Below are 19584 nucleotides of genomic sequence, written 5' to 3' on the forward strand. Positions count from 1 at the left end.
GACACAAGCAACTGATCCCTCGACATGCTAGAAGGAATAGACAAAAAAAAAAGCTTTAAAAAGATTCCGGGGGGACGGGGGTGACCGAAAAATGGGGGTTGCCTTTTTGGGGTACTATCTATGACAAGAGTGCCGTATCAGGGTAATAAGTACTGTAGGAGCAAGTGCTACGTTTAACAGATAGAGAATATTCTACTTGGAGTCAAGTAGAGATGATCTTTTTAATTATAGGATACGCTGATTAGATCAGTAGTATAGTTCAAGGAAGGTAGTTTTAAGGGAAAAATTGAAGAGTGGACTTTAGGTAGCCCGAATAGTTTAAACCTGCTTAACCACGTTTTATACCAGGGGGCTGGAAAAAGCTAGAAACTGGCCCAAAACGACCAATAAACTACTAGTTACTGGCTGAAACCTCACAAAACTGGACAAAAGGCAGCTCAATGCTTTCCCCTCTCACTGGTAAGCAAGGTAACTTCCTCTCCCCCAAATAAGGCAAGGAAACAGTACACAGGAACTACAACCAAAGCCCAGGAATCAGCAACTCTGAAACTGGCCTAAACTAGTAAAGCAGGAAAAACAAGAGATATTTTTTTTTTCTTTTTTTTTTTCACAAAACAGGCAGAAAACAGGTACAGCAAACACTTATAAATGCTATGAATCAGCTACTACAGCTTACACAGAAGAATTTGCTACAAATACAGTCAAATAGTAACAAACAAGGATTCCAAGTGCAATATTAAGTTAAATGCAGTATAAACAGCTTCAATGTAACAGAAAGGCAGGCGAAATACAGTCGCTAGGTATTCAGATGTGAAAAGCAACAAAAATTATACTTAGTATCAAGAAAAGTCGCTTATTCAGCTCTCTGCAGCCTGGATTACTCTGCTGGCCCACGTGGAGTCTGTGCTGAGTAGGTACAAGCTGAAAAACGCGCTTACCGCGTTTTATACCAGGGGGCTGGAAAAGCTAGAAACTGGCCCAAAACGACCAATAAACTACTAGTTACTGGCTGAAACCTCACAAAACTGGACAAAAGGCAGCTCAATGCTTCCCGCTCTCACTGGTAAGCAAGGTAACTTCCTCTGCCCCAAATAAGGCAAGGAAACAGTACACAGGAACTACAACCAAAGCCCAGGAATCAGCAACTCTGAAACTGGACTAAACTAGTAAAGCAGGAAAACAAGAGATATTTTTTCTTTTTTTTTTTTTTTTCACAAAACAGGCAGAAAACAGGTACAGCAAACACTTATAAATGCTATGAATCAGCTACTACAGCTTACACAGAAGAATTTGCTACAAATACAGTCAAATAGTAACAAACAAGGATTCCAAGTGCAATATTAAGTTAAATGCAGTATAAACAGCTTCAATGTAACAGAAAGGCAGGCAAAATACAGTCGCTAGGTATTCAGATGTGAAAAGCAAAAAAATTATACTTAGTATCAAGAAAAGTCGCTTATTCAGCTCTCTGCAGCCTGGATTACTCTGCTGGCCCACGTGGAGTCTGTGCTGAGTAGGTACAAGCTGAAAACGCAGCGTTTACAGCGCTTTTATACCAGGGGCTGGAAAAAGCTAGAAACTGGCCCAAAACGACCAATAAACTACTAGTTACTGGCTGAAACCTCACAAAACTGGACAAAAGGCAGCTCAATGCTTCCCCCTCTCACTGGTAAGCAAGGTAACTTCCTCTCCCCCAAATAAGGCAAGGAAACAGTACACAGGAACTACAACCAAAGCCCAGGAATCAGCAACTCTGAAACTGGACTAAACTAGTAAAGCAGGAAAAACAAGAGATATTTTTTCTTTTTTTTTTTTTTTTTTTTTTCACAAAACAGGCAGAAAACAGGTACAGCAAACACTTATAAATGCTATGAATCAGCTACTACAGCTTACACAGAAGAATTTGCTACAAATACAGTCAAATAGTAACAAACAAGGATTCCAAGTGAAAAACAGGGGAAAAGGCGCAAAAAATTATAAAGCTTGAAAGCTAACGCCAAAAATTTCTACAAATACGTAAAATTAAAAAAAAGGACCAAGGCAAATTTTTGTTAAAACAGTAAAAACTTCTTCAAAAGGCAGGAAAACAGTCCAGGTACAAGGAAAAACAACAAAAATTTTAAATTTGTACAAGAAAACCAAGTTTCCCCCTTTCTTTCCCCCACGGCGGGAAAAAAAAAACCAAAAAGCTTTTAACTTTCAGGGCGGGAAAAGCTAAAATCCCCAAAAAAAAACAAATTCCGGGGAAATAAAAACGGAAAACAGCTTTAATGTCAGGTAAAAAATCCTACAAATTAAAGGGAAAAAAATAAAAATACAAAAAGCCCATTTAGCCTCTGAAACCCGGATTTTCTGCTGGCCACGGGAATTTTTTTTTTTTCACTAAAAGGGAGACAGGTTTTTCCAGGGGGGAAAACTTTTAAAATGGGAAACACCAATAAACTACAGATGGGTAAACCCCAAAATAAAAAAAGGATTTAATGCTTCCCTTAATTAAAACAAGGTTTAAAACCCTTTAAAAAGGCAAGGAAACAGTACACAGGCTAACAAGAGGAAAGCAACCAAATTATAAAATAGTAAACAAGGGAAAAGGTATTTTTCTTTTTTTCTTCCCAAAAGGCGGAAGGTACAGCAAAACCTTTAAAGCTTTTAATACCACCGGAACAGAAAATTTGGGCCCCAAAACACCAAAAAAACAAAAAAGGTTCCGTGAAATTTTAAAAACGGAAAACAGCTTTAATGTCAGGAAGCAAATAATCCTTTTCAAATTAAGGGAAAAAATTTTAAAAGGATCAAAAAGCGCAATTTAGCCTCTGAAACCCGGATAACTTGAACGGAAAAAAAAGGTATTTTTCCTTCTTTTTTTTTTAACAGGGGGGGGAAAAGGTAGAAACCCCAAAACAAATAAAAAACTAGTTACGGTGAAACTCACAAAACGACAAAGGACCCAAGTTCCTTCAAGTTTAAACAAGGTAAAACCCCCCAAATAACAAGGGAAAAGGCCCGGCAAACAAGCCCAGGAATTCCCAATTGAAAGGACAAATATAAACAGGACAAGAAATTTTTTTTTTTTCCCAGGGAGCGGTAAGGAAAACCCAAAAGCTATGTATACCAGGGGTTTAAAGAAAAATTTTTTCCCCAAAACGCCCAAAAAACAAAAAAGGATTCCAAATCAAAATTAAAAAGGGAGTAAAAAGCTTCCCTTAAAAGGAAAGGGAGGAAATTCCCTCAAATTAAAGCAAAAAATACAAAATCAAAAAGCCCATTTAGCCTCTGACCTGGATTTCCCCCAGTGATTGCAGGAAAACAAGTTTTCTTTTTTTTTTTTTAAAACAAAAAAAACAGGGAAACACTTAAAATTATAAAAGCTCAACTTCCAAAAGAAGCAGTAAATCCCCAAAAAGGAAAAAACCCAAAATTTAATTAAAACAAAAAAGCTCATTAACGGCAAATAGGGTGGATCAGAGTAAAGACAAATTATATTGTTAAAAAGGTTACAGGCCGGAAACCCTTTCTGCCCACGTTCAGTTTGGTAAAGCAAAACCTACAGCCTTTTAACCCGGGGTAAAAATAAAAACTGCCCAAAACACTAATAAAGGAAACCCACAAAAGGCAAAAGGGTCAAATTTTACTAAAATTACTATACAAGAAAAAGAATTCAACCAAAGCCCGGGAAAAATCGAAACTTAAAATGTAAAGCGGAAAAAAAGTTTTTTCCTTTTTTTTCAAAAAAAAAAAAAAAAAAAAAAAAAAAAAAAAAAAAAAAAAAAAAAAACCCCGGTAAGCAATTTAATTTCAAAAGCAAGAACAGAAAGGACAAAAAGCCAGGATCAGATTGAAAGCAAATAAGAAAAAAAGGTTATTCTTTTTTACCGGCCCGGACGTCGAAAAGCTGAAAACGCAGCGTTTACAGCGTTTTATACCAGGGGCTGGAAAAGCTAGAAACTGGCCCAAAACGACCAATAAACTACTAGTTACTGGCTGAAACCTCACAAAACTGCACAAAGGCAGCTCAATGCTTCCCCTCTCACTGGTAAGCAAGGTAACTTCCTCTCCCCCAAATAAGGCAAGGAAATAGTACACAGGAACTACAACCAAAGCCCAGGAATCAGCAACTCTGAAACTGGACTAAACTAGTAAAGCAGGAAAAACAAGAGATATTTTTTCTTTTTTTTTTTTTTTTCACAAAACAGGCAGAAAACAGGTACAGCAAACACTTATAAATGCTATGAATCAGCTACTACAGCTTACACAGAAGAATTTGCTACAAATACAGTCAAATAGTAACAAACAAGGATTCCAAGTGCAATATTAAGTTAAATGCAGTATAAACAGCTTCAATGTAACAGAAAGGCAGGCGAAATACAGTCGCTAGGTATTCAGATGTGAAAAGCAACAAAAATTATACTTAGTATCAAGAAAAGTCGCTTATTCAGCTCTCTGCAGCCTGGATTACTCTGCTGGCCCACGTGGAGTCTGTGCTGAGTAGGTACAAGCTGAAAAACGCGCGTTTACAGCGTTTTATACCAGGGGGCTGGAAAAAGCTAGAAACTGGCCCAAAACGACCAATAAACTACTAGTTACTGGCTGAAACCTCACAAACTGGACAAAAGGCAGCTCAATGCTTCCCCCTCTCACTGGTAAGCAAGGTAACTTCCTCTCCCCAAATAAGGCAAGGAAACAGTACACAGGAACTACAACCAAAGCCCAGGAATCAGCAACTCTGAAACTGGACTAAACTAGTAAAGCAGGAAAAACAAGAGATATTTTTTCTTTTTTTTTTTTTTTTTTCACAAAACAGGCAGAAAAACAGGTACAGCAAACACTTATAAATGCTATGAATCAGCTACTACAGCTTACACAGAAGAATTTGTTACAAATACAGTCAAATAGTAACAAACAAGGATTCCAAGTGCAATATTAAGTTAAATGCAGTATAAACAGCTTCAATGTAACAGAAAGGCAGGCGAAATACAGTCGCTAGGTATTCAGATGTGAAAAGCAACAAAATTATACTTAGTATCAAGAAAAGTCGCTTATTCAGCTCTCTGCAGCCTGGATTACTCTGCTGGCCCACGTGGAGTCTGTGCTGAGTAGGTACAAGCTGAAAAACGCACGTTTACCGCGTTTTATACCAGGGGCTGGAAAAAGCTAGAAACTGGCCCAAAACGACCAATAAACTACTAGTTACTGGCTGAAACCTCACAAAACTGGACAAAAGGCAGCTCAATGCTTCCCTCTCTCACTGGTAAGCAAGGTAACTTCCTCTCCCCCAAATAAGGCAAGGAAACAGTACACAGGAACTACAACCAAAGCCCAGGAATCAGCAACTCTGAAACTGGACTAAACTAGTAAAGCAGGAAAAACAAGAGATATTTTTTCTTTTTTTTTTTTTTCACAAAACAGGCAGAAAACAGGTACAGCAAACACTTATAAATGCTATGAATCAGCTACTACAGCTTACACAGAAGAATTTGCTACAAATACAGTCAAATAGTAACAAACAAGGATTCCAAGTGCAATATTGAGTTAAATGCAGTATAAACAGCTTCAATGTAACAGAAAGGCAGGCGAAATACAGTCGCTAGGTATTCAGATGTGAAAAGCAACAAAAATTATACTTAGTATCAAGAAAAGTCGCTTATTCAGCTCTCTGCAGCCTGGATTACTCTGCTGGCCCACGTGGAGTCTGTGCTGAGTAGGTACAAGCTGAAAAACGCGCGTTTACCGCGTTTTATACCAGGGGGCTGGAAAAAGCTAGAAACTGGCCCAAAACGACCAATAAACTACTAGTTACTGGCTGAAACCTCACAAAACTGGACAAAGGCAGCTCAATGATACCCCCTCTCACTGGTAAGCAAGGTAACTTCCTCTCCCCAAATAAGGCAAGGAAACAGTACACAGGAACTACAACCAAAGCCCAGGAATCAGCAACTCTGAAACTGGACTAAACTAGTAAAGCAGGAAAAACAAGAGATATTTTTTTTTTTTTTTTTTTTTTTTTTCACAAAACAGGCAGAAAACAGGTACAGCAAACACTTATAAATGCTATGAATCAGCTACTACAGCTTACACAGAAGAATTTGCTACAAATACAGTCAAATAGTAACAAACAAGGATTCCAAGTGCAATATTAAGTTAAATGCAGTATAAACAGCTTCAATGTAACAGAAAGGCAGGCGAAATACAGTCGCTAGGTATTCAGATGTGAAAAGCAACAAAAATTATACTTAGTATCAAGAAAAGTCGCTTATTCAGCTCTCTGCAGCCTGGATTACTCTGCTGGCCCACGTGGAGTCTGTGCTGAGTAGGTACAAGCTGAAAACAGCGTTTACAGCGTTTTATACCAGGGGGCTGGAAAAAGCTAGAAACTGGCCCAAAACGACCAATAAACTACTAGTTACTGGCTGAAACCTCACAAAACTGGACAAAAGGCAGCTCAATGCTTCCCCCTCTCACTGGTAAGCAAGGTAACTTCCTCTCCCCAAATAAGGCAAGGAAACAGTACACAGGAACTACAACCAAAGCCCAGGAATCAGCAACTCTGAAACTGGACTAAACTAGTAAAGCAGGAAAAACAAGAGATATTTTTTCTTTTTTTTTTTTTTTTTCACAAAACAGGCAGAAAAACAGGTACAGCAAACACTTATAAATGCTATGAATCAGCTACTACAGCTTACACAGAAGAATTTGCTACAAATACAGTCAAATAGTAACAAACAAGGATTCCAAGTGCAATATTAAGTTAAATGCAGTATAAACAGCTTCAATGTAACAGAAAGGCAGGCGAAATACAGTCGCTAGGTATTCAGATGTGAAAAGCAACAAAAATTATACTTAGTATCAAGAAAAGTAGCTTATTCAGCTCTCTGCAGCCTGGATTACTCTGCTGGCCCACGTGGAGTCTGTGCTGAGTAGGTCTTAGGTTTATAGATTAGTACTAGGCTAACTGTCCTTGTGGACTATTTTAAGCCTAGACAATTAGCCCATGTGAGAATCAAACCCTGCACCTTGTGTCTGTGAGGTAAACACCTTAACCATTATGCCAACCTCCCACCCCCTTACTGTGACTGGTTGTTCTTTCCTTTTTTCTGGCAGGAAACCTGATAGATCTGTGGCAAAAGTAATGATACACAATGCTCACCACATAAATATTCTTGTAATACTTCTATTTTTATTTATTTTTTATGACAAACAACATGTGGATTGGGTGTCCTGTAGCAGCAAGTAGAAATACAGTACTGAGGCTGTTATATTAATGATTTTCTTCTCAGTGAATATTAAAAGTATAGATCCCTTTCATTTTGGGGCAGCAGGAGACATATGAAAGCAAATGACAGTTAAAGGTTCACTTCTGAATGATTATTGATATGGTTTGTTGAACAGAATAGTGTCTGTCAAAGAGCAACATGGCCATCAGTCTAGGAGAATTTGCATTAATTATATATATCATCCATTGCAGCAAGGGCCTTACCTTGGGGATATGTGGAAGAAAGTGACTAAAGGTAGGGCTGGAATAATACAAAAAGATTTACAGGAGACTATATCTCTGACTTTAAAGCATCTTACAAAAGGTAGATGTAGAATGCAGAAGAAAATATTTTCCAGGGGGCACTGGAAGCAGGTCTGGAAATCTTCCAGTAAACTGAGAACATGGCCCAAATATCTAATCAACAATTGAGAATTTTGTTTAGATGTTATCTTACACCTTACCGCTAATGTAAATCGGGCATGGCTCAGTTGAGTGAGTGCTGATGATGTGGTCAGGGTGAGGTAGACAATGTTCACATATTTTAGAGCTGTCCTAAAATCAGAGTGGTTTGGAATTTCTGTCTTTAAAGCTAGATGTTATTTTGCTAGATCTCTAGTGTTGGGTTGTGAATTTTGGATTTTTGTTATTTCTACCAACTTGAGTCTTGCTACTAGACAAGAAATGGAAGTCTGTTGGGCACTGGTGAGCACCATTAAAAATATGGATCATAGGATCATAGGAAGTTACTAGGCTATTGGCCCTGAGCCCCTTACAAGCCTAGCCATGAATTTAGCCCATGTTCTGACAAGTCAGTACCCGATGCCCCTGTCCAGTGGTGAAACAGGTGGAATCCTGGGGGTGTGTTTTCTGTTCCCCATCAAGTTATCCAGGTTGGGTTTAAAAAGGGTTAATGAGGTACTCTGCTTGACATGGAGAGGGAGTCTATTCCACAGAAAGTGGAGTCTCTGGGACACAAATCTGTTCCACCAACAAGTCCTGTTACCTGTTGATGTTACAGACTGGGTAGAGGTTGCAAGTGTGGGTTACTCGAGTGGAGCTTGACTTGCAGATATGCAGCAGTCTCATCAAGGTGGGATCAGAGATTGCTTTGTATGCCAGACAGAAGTCACCTCTGAGGAGTCTGTATGAGACCAAGTAGAGAGACAGGACATTTAGCCTATCTGTGTAGGGTAAATGTTTGATGCCTTGGATTCTCATGGTGAGGAACCTCTGTGGTCTCCCTAGCTGCTGCATGTGCTTTCTGAGGTACATGCTGAAAGGGGCACATGAATACAGGGATGTTATGACCTCTTGATTCTGGATGCGATACCTTTACTAATGAGGTGGGCCATGTAGAAAGCTTTCCATACAACGGAGACAATATGGTTGTCAAAAGTCTATTTGCTATCAACCATGTCCCCAAGTCCCTCAATACGGATTGCATGCTTAGGACCTTGTTACTGATGGGATAATTCATGGGGGAATCACTCTACTCAAAGGGGATGATGATGGATTTTTTGACATTCAGTTTGAGGCCATGTTTATGGCACCAGTCATTTGTTGGGGGTGAGACCCTTTTCGAGGATGTTCACATCACTACGGGAACTGATGACAGTGCCCAGCTTGCAGTCATCTGCAAACTTGGTCAGCCATTCCCCACTATTTTTGGCCTGCACCTCAGAAAAGTATTACAAACAGCAGAGGCTCCAAGAATGATCCCTCCGGTACACCACTCATTATGAGTCTACTGCTTGAGGTGGCTTCCCTTATTTTGACTAGGTGGGTTCTGTCAGTGAACCAGTTTGCTACCCAACTGGTAACATATGGATTGATGCCTAGTTGAGAGAGTTTATCTATTATATCCGAGTGAGGAATAGTATCAAAGGCTTTGGCCAAGTCAAGATAGATGGTGTGCACAGTCTTCCCCTCATCCATGGCTTTGGTGACTGTCTCAGAGTTGACCAAATTTAACAGGCATGACCTCCCCTTGACAAAACCAAACTATGTGGGATCAGGTGTTTGGAGGTTGCCACTGTCCTTGTTAATGAAGTCCATGATAATCCACTCTATAGCCTTGCAGATCAGGCTAGTTAGGCTGATGGGTCTATAATTTCCTGGATCAGTGGACGCTCCACCTTTGTGCAAAAAGATGACAGTGGCTGTCCTCCACTCAGCTGGGACAAAGCCGGTATGCAGGCTTTGGTTGAATAATATGCCTAATGGTGCTGCAAGTTCCTGCCTGAGTTCATGTAGGATGCAGCCTGGGATGATATCGGGTCCCATGGAGGCTGTATTTTTTGCCTTTGGGAGGTCAGTGATGACTTGCTCCTTAGAGATAAGGGGAGGGAGGCAAATGTTGTGGATGTCCTGATTTACTGATGCAGGGACAGATGGGGTGAAGCTTTCACCGAACCTGTCTGCCATGAGGTTGGGTATAGCTATGATTATGATTAGATATGGCCAGTTTGGACTCAAAGTTTGTTTGGAGGATTTCACTAGTGCTCTTATTTACTTGTTCAGGCTAAGGAGAGATTGCTTCCAATTAGGCACCTGCTCCTTCTTGGTCCTGGACAGCAATTTTTTCCTTTTATTATACAGTTTATTTATTGGAGATATCCACCAGACAGGTTTACTCTTCCTTGAGGAGGAGGATTTTGTCCTGCCCGGTATTCCTGATTCCATGCAGCTATATAAATGGTCATATAGTACCTTGGTGTAGGTTTGGACATATATTCCAGTTCCTTTGGAGGGGGCTGTGAAGCTGTTTATACCTTCCCTCAGGAGGTTGTAATCAGCTTTAGATAAGTTTTTTGTTTCTTCCTGGCTGGGGGGGGGGGGGTCAGGGGAGATGGTGACTTCAAAAGTAACTGAATCTTTGGTCATATCTTACCAGGAAGTATGACAGTGTAGGGATACTGCAGTGGTTACTCATGTTGGTTAATACCAAGTCTAAGATATTTTCACCTATTGGTGGTGTGCAAACCAGCTGGTCAAGACATTTGCATTGACAAAATCAAGGAATCTCTGGGCATTGGTGTTTTGGCATAAATAGTTTTTCCAATCTATGGTTGGATAGCTAAAGTTGCCCAGGATCAGGGTAGAGGGTTGAATCCTGATAGAGTTGAAGAGGTCCAGATAGGTGGAGTTGGCATCCTGAGTCAAAGTTGGGGGCCTGTAGCTAGCTATGATTTGAAAAGGGGTCTTGTCAATGGTTAACTGCACCTGGAGTGTCTCCTGTGTGTCATACTTTTTGGCCAGCCTGGAGGTGTGTATGTCTTTTATATTTATATATTGCAACTCCACCTCCTTTTGCTTTGCTGCCCACAGTTTGGGGTCTAAATGTATGATAGAATGAGTAATATGGTATGGCTGGGGTGCTCTCCGCAGCTTTGAACTAGGTTTCTGTGACTACACAAATGTCAGCATCTTCCAGGGTTAAGAATGCTTGCAATGAGTGCAGTTTCATGTTTAGACTTCTAGCATTTAGCAGCATGACCTTTAATTTGCATTTTGATGACATTTTCATGTTGGTAGGTTTGACCTCATGGCATTGCCTAAAACAGGAAATATGGGAGAGGCAACAGCTTTTGCCAGAAGTCTGAAGCCCAAGGGAGACAGATGCAGACCACCTTTGGGAAAGCATCATGGTTTGTCAGTCATGTCTTCCCAGGCTGACAAGTACTGGATCCCTTTGTAATGACACCAGAGACTAAGCCAATTGTTAAAGTCAATCATTTTCTCTTTGTATTGAGACATCATTCTGAGTGATAGTAGAATGCTGCTTAAGACTAGAAACACACCTGCCTGGGACACATATTCAGCGAGTTTGATCATACCTCTCTGAATATAGTCCAGGGAGGTATATCTCAAGTCATTCGCGCCAACATGTACTATGACAGGGTCATCACAGCACTTGTTGTTGCGAGACTTGAGTTCATGGGTGATATGGAAGATTCTGGCACCTGACAAACAACTAACCTTGACTTTCTCCTTATCCAGCCTGGTGAGCAGCACATCTGTGTGTCTCATAATGGAGTCTCCTATGACTAATATGTGGGATATATGTTTAGAACTTTATGGCTGTGATACACAGGTGTGTGGACTATGTGTGGTGTGGTGGGCAGTGGAGTTTGTGTGGGTTTTTGCCTTGGAGGTTCCTTTTGTTTGGGTATGTTTTTGTTGAGTACCTCTACATATTTGGGTGTGTGTTGTGTAGGTGTGAGTGGTGTTTGCATTGACAACCTTCTCACTGCCAGATATACTGGCTTGTGAGGGAGAGACCATAGACTCTAGGTTCTTAATACAATTGCATCTCTCACAAATTGCATTCCTATGTAATAGTAGTAGAGGGTTGTCCATGTACATGAGGCAGTTGTTACACTGTCTCAGGATGCCGATATCAACCAGACTGCCAGGAGAAAGTGTAGGAAATTTCCCATACATATTTGTCAGAATGTGAGAGTGGCTAGAGAGAGCTAAGAGGGTAAATGGTGGAAGGTCTAACAGTAGTACTACTAAGTGCTCACATAAGTTTTACTAAGAGAAAATTTGTAGTGGAATACCTCACAAAGGGTTCAAAACAGTGCAGCTGTGGTATGTGATGTGCAAACAAGCCCAAACCAGCTGAAACACTTGGTTTAAATACCACAAAAAATAGAAGATTCTAGTAACACAGAAATCTAGCCAATCCTGCTAGTCCCTGCTTTTTTTACCAATCAGCTTGTGCCAGACAAGATCCAGGCAGCCCTGCTACTCTCACTAGCAGAGGAGATAGGCCCCTACCAACACAAGATGGCTGTCAGAAACACAGAAGGCAAAAAAAAAAAAAAAAAAAAAAACGTTCTGGAGTCGTCAAACCTGTATCCAGACTATGCTATTCAATTTAAGGGTTAAGAACACAGTAAAACTCACAAAAAAGCACAGATTAACCACTTACAGTCAAAAACAGAACTCACAGTATGACAAAATACAGTTAAACAGTAATGAAATGTAGTAAAATGCAGTTAAAGAGTAATGAATTGCAGTTAATCAGTAAACTGCTTTAAAACTGTTCAAATGTGATAAATTAGCTCGCAATCCCAACAGTAAAAATCAGCTAAAATTAAGCAGAAATTCAGTAGAATACTGTCATCAATTTAATAAGGCTACTGACAAGCAGTAATAAATGCGGCAAGCTACTGACAAGCAGTGACAAATGCAGCAAACTAAATGCGGTTGAACACTTAAGCACAAGCAGCAAAATGAAGTAGGAAGAGGTACAATATATTTTTTAAGTAAAAAGTGAGGAGACAGAAGATGATTCAAGGTTAAGAAGCTAAAGGGGTGGGTCTTCACAACTGATCTCACTGTACTCAGTAGAATGAGCTGACGCAATGGGACTGGGAGGAGTGTCCAATATCAAATTTATAGTAGAGGTGGGGAACTCAAAAGCCACCAAGCTTTAACACCACAACAATAGTTCGGCAGGTGGGTAGGGATAGAAGATCAGTACAGAGTTAAGGACTGGATTCACTAAGCCTAAAAAAACAGTTGCACAGATTACACAGATATGTAGCAAATATTGATTTCTTTAATCAAAACTGCAGAAAACAGTTGAAAATAAGCACTTATCTTTTGTAGTTTCACAGCAGTTTTTGTAAAACAGCAGAGCAAGGGCAGAAGGTTTACTCACTGCAGCTTTGAGCAAATAAGCATACACTGATTTAAACACTAGCTATTTAAGGCAGAGAAACAGGAACCAGCCAAATTATCCAATCAAAATACAAAGCCCTGTAGAAGTAACTCTAGCCAGATCAGACCAAACTGAAACACCCTCACATGAAGAAACAGCTAAGCCTCTATAGACAAAAGATTTACTGCCCTACAAGCTCCAAAGGTCACAGACAATATTAGATTCAGCTCTATGGTAGTGTTTTTGCAACAAGTAAAATGAACAGAACAAACAGAGAAACAAGTGTGCAGAACACTGGAATGCAAAGAGGAGCCTTATAGAGTGGTATTTGGAAAACATTTGGAGGCACCTACTAGGGAACATATTTTTTTTCATTGTAAATGACATGGATAATCTCTCCCAGTAGTGTAAATATTTATTTGACTAATATATGAATGGAAACTAGTTCCTCCCTTGAATACTAGATATGTGTGTTTAATGGTAATTTTCTCTTTCCAGTATGTACAATTGTTTAATAATTGATTTACTGTGACTTCAATGAAACTTCTTGCTAGTTTGATGAGTCTAATTTTATATTGTCTTTTTATGAATGTTTTACCATGTATTTCTGCTTACATATGCCGATCAATAATGTTTATGATTAGAACAACTTGACTGTGATATTTATGTGATTCCTTCTCAGTCAAAGGTACTTACTGTACTATCTCAAAAAAGGGACACATTGCACTTGGTCATAATGTATGTGTTGTATGCTAAAGTATTTTAGTAGAAGTCCCTGACTTTTTTATTATGAACTGCATTCAGGGAACAGACATATGGCCTATTACATACAACTAACAAATCCAGCATTTCAAAGGGTTTACCCTGTCAAGTTCTAGCACTATACCTTGTTTCCAGTGGGAGTTCCTAAACCACTAATGCCCAGAATATATGTGTTCTCACTATATCAGAAGTAACAATTCTATACATTTCACCAAATTTGTAATTTTCAGTTGCAACATTCCATGGTAAAAGTGCTATAGTTTTAAGCAGATAAAGCTGTGGAGTCAAGCTCAGAAGTGTGCAGAACAGGAACGTCTTGCTTAAAAACTGTAGTCTTTGGTCTGTTTTGTAGCTGAATGCCATGCTATTAGCTGAAGGTTTTGCAATGAAATCTCAAAGAAGTATAGCCTTTCAAAGAGAGGCCTAGTGGCTTTAACTCATGTGCCTTTACTATCATAATCTGACATTTTGCATTACACTTGTTTTTTTTTTTCCTTTAGGCATGGTGTGATGAAAGTTTTCCTGAGTATTTCAATTGCAATCATAGTCAAAATATTACTTTAATAAAATGTCATTACATCAAAAGTAAAAATCCAATGTATTTGCCCTGAAGAGAGAAATTGTTTTGCTGCTGGACTTATGATCCCTTCTCTCCCAGTTTAGACAGATGGGCAGTAAACTTGTATACATGTGTCTTACTGCTAGAACAACCAGTCAAGTAAATTTTACATCTGCCAGTTCATAGTACATTACATTGAGGAACTAGGATATAATACTTTGTACAGTTGTACAAAGAAATGGTCCTTTATTCATAGGTACCAGCAGTAGTCTTATGCAGCCATTTGAATGGTCCCTCTCTCTCTAGACATATACAACACACACACACACACACACACATATATATATATATATATATTATATATATATATATATACGGATCTATGTTGTTATATCAAAAGTATGTTTAATCGAAACATACTACAGCGAACTCACTTTTGCGAAAGTCCATTTTAACAAAAATGCACTTTTGCAAAAAAAAATGCAAAAAAAACTAGAAAAATAAAACACTACTCATGTTTATGCAGGGGGGGGAGCCCCCCTGCTCCCCCCCCACCTTAATATTCTCACTCCAAGATCGCACTACAGTGGGGAAAATGGAATATTCCCTTATCACCACTGTACCACGATCCAAGCAACAGTTTGCTTAGTTGTACAATCAACAGTACATGTTGATGTACAACTAAATCTACATGCAAACTGCATATTGTTTTTTTTCTGTTTTTTGCGAAAGTGCATTTTCGCTAAAATGCACTTTTGCAAAAGTGACTTCACTGTAGTACGTTTTGATTTAATGTACTTTTGATGTTCAGACTAGGACCCATATCTATATCTATATATATATATATATATATATATATATATATATATATATATATATATATATATATATATATATATATATATATATATATATATATATCTTTGGGGTCCCCTTTGAATGGTCCACATTTCACAATGTCGACATTCATATGGCCGAGATCATATAATTGACATTTAAAATGTCAACCATGGGGAATCGGCATCTCCCTACAGTGCGGAATGTAAAGATTTCCACTTCTGCACTATAGTGCAATCTTGGAGTTGGTATATTTAAGTTCCGTAGGGTGTGGGGGGTGCAGCAGGATGAAGCCCCCCTGCTAGCAGCGTTAAGATAAGTTTTTTTTGTTTTTTATGTTCTACTTGTATGGTCGACATTTCAAATGTTGATCATATGGTCTCGGCGATATGAATTTCGACATTGTGAAATGTCAACGATATCAAGTAAACCCATATATTTATATGTACAACTTAGTATGTTTTTTCATTATGTACCAGAATCATTCAATTTATGTGTTCTTATGAAATGTGAACCAAAAATAATGTTCTTTTCTAAGAAAAAGGAGTATTTTCTATCTTTTTTATAGTTATACATAAATAATGCATATTTTGTGTAACTTGAAAAGCATGCCTACTTTTAAAATTCTGTTGCAGAGGTGTAGCTATCTCATTTTGCACCCTGTGCCATACCTCCAATGCTCTGCCACAGCTTTATGTTGAGGAGCAAAAGGAAAAAAAAAATATTTTCCTTGGACTTGATGAGCAAAAAAAAAAAACAAACAAAAAATAAGTCTTTTCTCCTTTTAAGCTGTAGCAAACTTCTTACTACAGTTTATGCCATACATCCACCATTACAACACTTGAATTTTGACCTTTAATGCAATACCAGCATTTATTTCTAAATGACAGTATGCGGTGAAAACTGATCAGGATCTGCCAATCATGCCCCCTGAAACTTTGTACTTAAGCTGGCTGCCCCCTTTGCCCCACCCTAGCTATGTCTTTGTTTACTGATAAACTTTGCCTAAAGGGTATTAAACTGTACAAAACAAAATGAGAGTGACATTGTTCAAAAGAATAATTTTAACCAGAAAATCAGAAAAAAATATTTTGAAGCAGTACAGAGATAATGTAATTTAAAATTCAGAGGAAATTCAAGTCAGAATGGCCTTTGCAAATTGTTATAGTGTTACAAGATAATAGACTCAGTGTTTGACATCTAGTATTTCAGTACATTTTACATACTGACATTTTCAATACTGTATGCTTCAGCCATATATGCTGCCAGGTTTTGGACATTTGGCCTTCTGACCTTGTTTTTTCTACAGCTGGTCTTTTAGCATTAGGGATTTAGCAATGCTCTCTTTGAACTAATGTGTATTCAGTATAAAGCTGATTAACTCCTCTATCTCCTGCTATGTTCATTATGTGCTGTGAAGATTAGATGTGATGTGTGATGTGATACTGACTGCCTTAACTGGCTGAGTGTAGCTCCATTTGCCTTGCAGACCATGTCATGCCTTCACAAAGATCACTTTGGACTAATTTACCTGTAAAGTTAACCAACACTAAGTAATTAAAATAAATAAAATAAATCTCTATCAGGGCACAACCTCAGTGAGAATGGCATAGCTATGTTTCCTGATGGTGGTATAAATGCCAGTATACATCTATCAAATGGAAGTTCTGCAACCCCCTTAACCCAGTCCCTATATGTTGATATAGTTGTGGTATCTTAGCTTGTACAACAACCATCTTGGAACACCTCTATTTTACAAGCCTCAAAACATATTAGTATATTTCCCTGGAGTAGCTGTGGAAGATTCAGAGATATAAACATGCAAGTCTTATTAAAATTTTTCTCCAGGAAAATATATACTGAATATGCTGGAAACTGAGGGACTATGTTTAAAACACACAATATAATGTGAAAATAAAATGATTGTTTTGCATTGGTGATGGAAAGTTATTATGTTGTTATACAGAAGTTAATATATTGCTTGAACAGTAATTGTCCAAGGCCCTAGTCTTGAATTTTGACTGTAAAGGTTTTGTCATTGAGATAACTTGACATCTAGTAACAGACTGTCACGAAGATGCCAAATAAGTGAAACTGGTTTATGAGAAGTGACTTACAATGTCAAAGACGCTTTCTACATAAAAAACAACAACAAAAAGTACACTTTTTACTTTGCCTTTGTCTGTTGATGGTGGTAATAGAAAGATTTATTATCAGTGGTCTGTTTCTGAAGAGACAGGAGAGTTTTAGAAAATAAGATGAAGGTTATTTGCATGCACAGGTCTAAATCAAGAAAAGTCAAGAGTAAGTTTCTGAATGACTTGTTGGAAAGTCTAGTAAGACAGAACATATAACTCAAGTTTTATAGTAACAGGTGTTTTTTGACATATTCTGAGAAAGATACTCTAATATTTCATTACAGGACCATATTCCTTTGAAGCAGGAGGCACACTTGGGTAGTCTAGAAGTGGACAATAGGTATGCATATTTTGCAGATATTCTGTAACTTTTTGGGTTTTTACATAACCCACCAACTAGCTATTATGCCCATGTTATGCCCTGGATGGAGAAAAAAACCTTGAAGTCAGTACTGAACGTAACTTAAGAAGTTTCTATTACTGAGTACAAACACACCATTTTAGCTGCTTCTTTGTTACATACCATGCATTTTTTCATATAAATTTGGTAAATATTAACAAATGCAGTATGGTATTACTACTTGCCTTATGTCCATTTGTTTTCTGCCTTCTGCATAACTTAGATAAGCATACAAGGCGGCTGCGGTGGTGCAGTGGTTACCGTTGCCACCTCACAGCAAGAGGCTCTCCGGTTCAATCCTCGGCTGGGGTGCCTTCTGTGCGGAGTCTGCATGTCCTCCCTATAGTCGTGTGGGTTTCCTACGGGTGCTCCGGTTTCCTCCCACATCCCAAAGACATGCTGTAGCTGGATTAGACACTCCAAATTGGCCCTAGGCATGAGTGCGTGTGTGTGCTTGTGTGTGTGTGTGTGTGTGTGTGTGTGTGTGTGTGTGTGTGTGTGTGTGTGTGTGTGTGTGTGTGTGTGTGTGTGTGTGTGTGTACGTGTGTGTGTGTGTGTGTGTGTGTGTGTGTGTGTGTGTGTGTGTGTGTGTGCCTTCTGTAGAAGGTTGGGCTCCAGGCTGGCAACTTGACACTGTAAAACTCCACAGCCAATCATGAGCGGACAGGTGATCTGCTGTGGTGCCCCCTAACCGGGAAAAGCCGAAAGAAGAAGAAGTGTAAGCCAACAAGGCCAATTCCCTAGGCTCTCAGAGATAACACATAACCAAAACAGTATCATCATAGTGTTGTTTGGCAGAAGACAGTAAGATAAATATGTGTCCAGTCGGTCAGGAAAAGAGAATGCATTCATCAAAGAAACATCAGTGTATGTGTGGGCAGTATGTCTCCACTGCAAATTGGAAATGTTACTGCAATTGTGCAAGCACTTTCAGAAGTATAAAATTATCTAATGTGAGCTGTACCTTTAATCAGCTAGAAATAGTCATAATCCCCTAATTCAATGAACTTAAAAGCCCACACTTTCCCATAGTATTACTGGACCTTTTACTGCTAGTAATTTTCCACAAATGCTTGTGCATACAGTAATGGAGAATCCTTAAAAGTAGGGAACAAAGGTTTTAATGTAATACATGTCCATAATAAACATCCTTAACATCTGCAAGATCAGAAATCACTCACCTGTGGCTGGTGGGTCTCTGGCCATAGTTTTCTGGCACTGCTCACTAAAGTTTTTCCAACTTTCTAACATAGTATCCAAAACTGAAGCTGTTAGTCCCTGCAATCACAAATAGGGAATCTGTTACATGGATTTGGTATTACCTTACACTGCACAATAGTTATTACATGTGTAAATACTTATCCAACACCATGTCAACATTAAGGAGAGGAATAAAACTTCTAAAGTACCAATAAACTAAACATTATTCAATTTTAAGGTTACAAATAGCTTATTGTATTTATATTATATGTATACCATTCAAATGTTATACATCTGTACCTGCATCATCAACTAGTTGGAACTAATTAATTACTCCAAACCAAGAAAACACAAATTTCCTGCAGAATAAGACAGCACCCACATAAGCATAATGTGGTAAATATTATTTAGTACTTAGCTAGTGCCAAAACACATACAAAAATGATATGTGAACATTGATGGACCATTTTACCAAAAATGACTTTTTAGGCCCAAGGGTGTGAGATCCTGAAGCATATTACTTTAAATGAGGAGGTGCAGAGAGCAGGTCTGACCCCCACACTTTTATTTATTCACTGTTTTACCAGGGCAGTGGACTAATCCAAGATCCCTTGAATAAGCAAATAAAATTTATATATAATAAAAGTATAGTAAAGTAGTATGTAGGAATACAAATTCATATAAAAATGTAATAATATATTAAATAAAAGCTTAATATTAGTAGGTAGCATGAGAACTAATCCATACAACAAAGGTAGTCATTCA

At 38.5% G+C, this 19584-nt stretch overlaps 1 protein-coding gene across 4 annotated transcripts in view; it reads right to left on the reverse strand.

Moving 5' to 3' along the window:
* The window catches only part of GCGR (glucagon receptor), a 1613162-nt gene that overhangs the window by 709583 nt on the left and 883995 nt on the right, over nt 1–19584 (reverse strand). For all 4 annotated transcript variants that reach the window (XM_044068203.1, XM_044068202.1, XM_044068204.1 and 1 more), the window contains exon 3: nt 18801–18897. In XM_044068203.1, the coding sequence (XP_043924138.1) occupies nt 18801–18897 (97 nt within the window). The remainder of the gene's footprint in view (nt 1–18800; nt 18898–19584) is intronic.

This window comes from Protopterus annectens, chromosome 4.part0 (assembly GCF_019279795.1).
Source record: "Protopterus annectens isolate FY-2018-M chromosome 4.part0, PAN1.0, whole genome shotgun sequence".
NCBI classification, from domain to species: domain Eukaryota; kingdom Metazoa; phylum Chordata; order Ceratodontiformes; family Protopteridae; genus Protopterus; species Protopterus annectens.